The sequence below is a fragment of the Nanorana parkeri genome, unplaced genomic scaffold (genome assembly GCF_000935625.1).
Source record: "Nanorana parkeri isolate BGI_ZX_2015 unplaced genomic scaffold, ASM93562v1 scaffold4186, whole genome shotgun sequence".
Lineage (NCBI taxonomy): Eukaryota > Metazoa > Chordata > Amphibia > Anura > Dicroglossidae > Nanorana > Nanorana parkeri.
Window position 1 is genome coordinate 14,542 of NW_017310453.1, and position 1,112 is coordinate 15,653.

A 1,112-nucleotide genomic window follows, 5' to 3' on the forward strand; every position below is an offset into this window, starting at 1 on the left:
GATCACACACGCCGCACTCATACACACCACGATCACACACACCGCGATCACACACACCACGATCACATACAGCGATCATACACCTCGATCACACACGCCGCACTCATACGCACTGCGATCATACACCGCGATCACACACGCCGCACTCATACACACCACGATCACACACACCGCGATCACACACACCACGATCACATACAGCGATCATACACCTCGATCACACACGCCGCACTCATACGCACTGCGATCATACACCGCGATCACACACGCCGCACTCATACACACCACGATCACACACACCGCGATCACACACACCACGATCACATACAGCGATCATACACCTCGATCACACACGCCGCACTCATACGCACTGCGATCATACACCATCACACACCCCGCTCACACACACCGCGATCACACACGCCGCACTCATACACACCACGATCACACACACCGCGATCACACACACCACGATCACATACAGCGATCATACACCTCGATCACACACGCCGCACTCATACGCACTGCGATCATACACCGCGATCACACACGCCGCACTCATACACACCACGATCACACACCGCGATCACACACACTGCGATCACACACGCCGCACTCATACACACCGCGATCACACACACTGCAATCATACACACCACGATCACACACCGCGATCACACACACTGCGATCACACACCGCGATCACACACACTGCACTCATACACACCGCGATCACACTCATACACACTGCAATCACACACGCCGCCATCACACACGCCACCATCACACACACCGCACTCATACACACTGCACTCATACACACTGCACTCATACACACTGCACTCATACACACTGCACTCATACACACCGCACTCATACACACTGCGATCACACACGCCGGCATCACACACCGCACTCACACACACTCCGATCACAAACGCCGCACTCATACACACCGCAATCATACACACTGTGATCACACACACCGCGATCACACACGCCGCCATCACACACACTGCGATCATACACTCCGCACTCATACACACCACCATCACACACACCGCGATCACACACGCCACCATCACACACACTGCGATCATACACGCCGCCAT

General features: G+C 54.9%; 1 protein-coding gene across 1 annotated transcript; it reads right to left on the reverse strand.

The window, feature by feature from the left end:
* Positions 1 to 530: 530 nt before the first annotated feature.
* On the reverse strand, positions 531 to 1,112 carry LOC108803771 (keratin-associated protein 12-2-like). The gene is made up of 2 exons (XM_018575578.1): positions 869 to 1,112; positions 531 to 640 (listed from the first exon to the last, which is right to left on the reverse strand). The coding sequence occupies exons 1-2, from the start codon at positions 1,110 to 1,112 to the stop codon at positions 531 to 533; spliced, it is 354 nt and encodes a 117-aa protein (XP_018431080.1).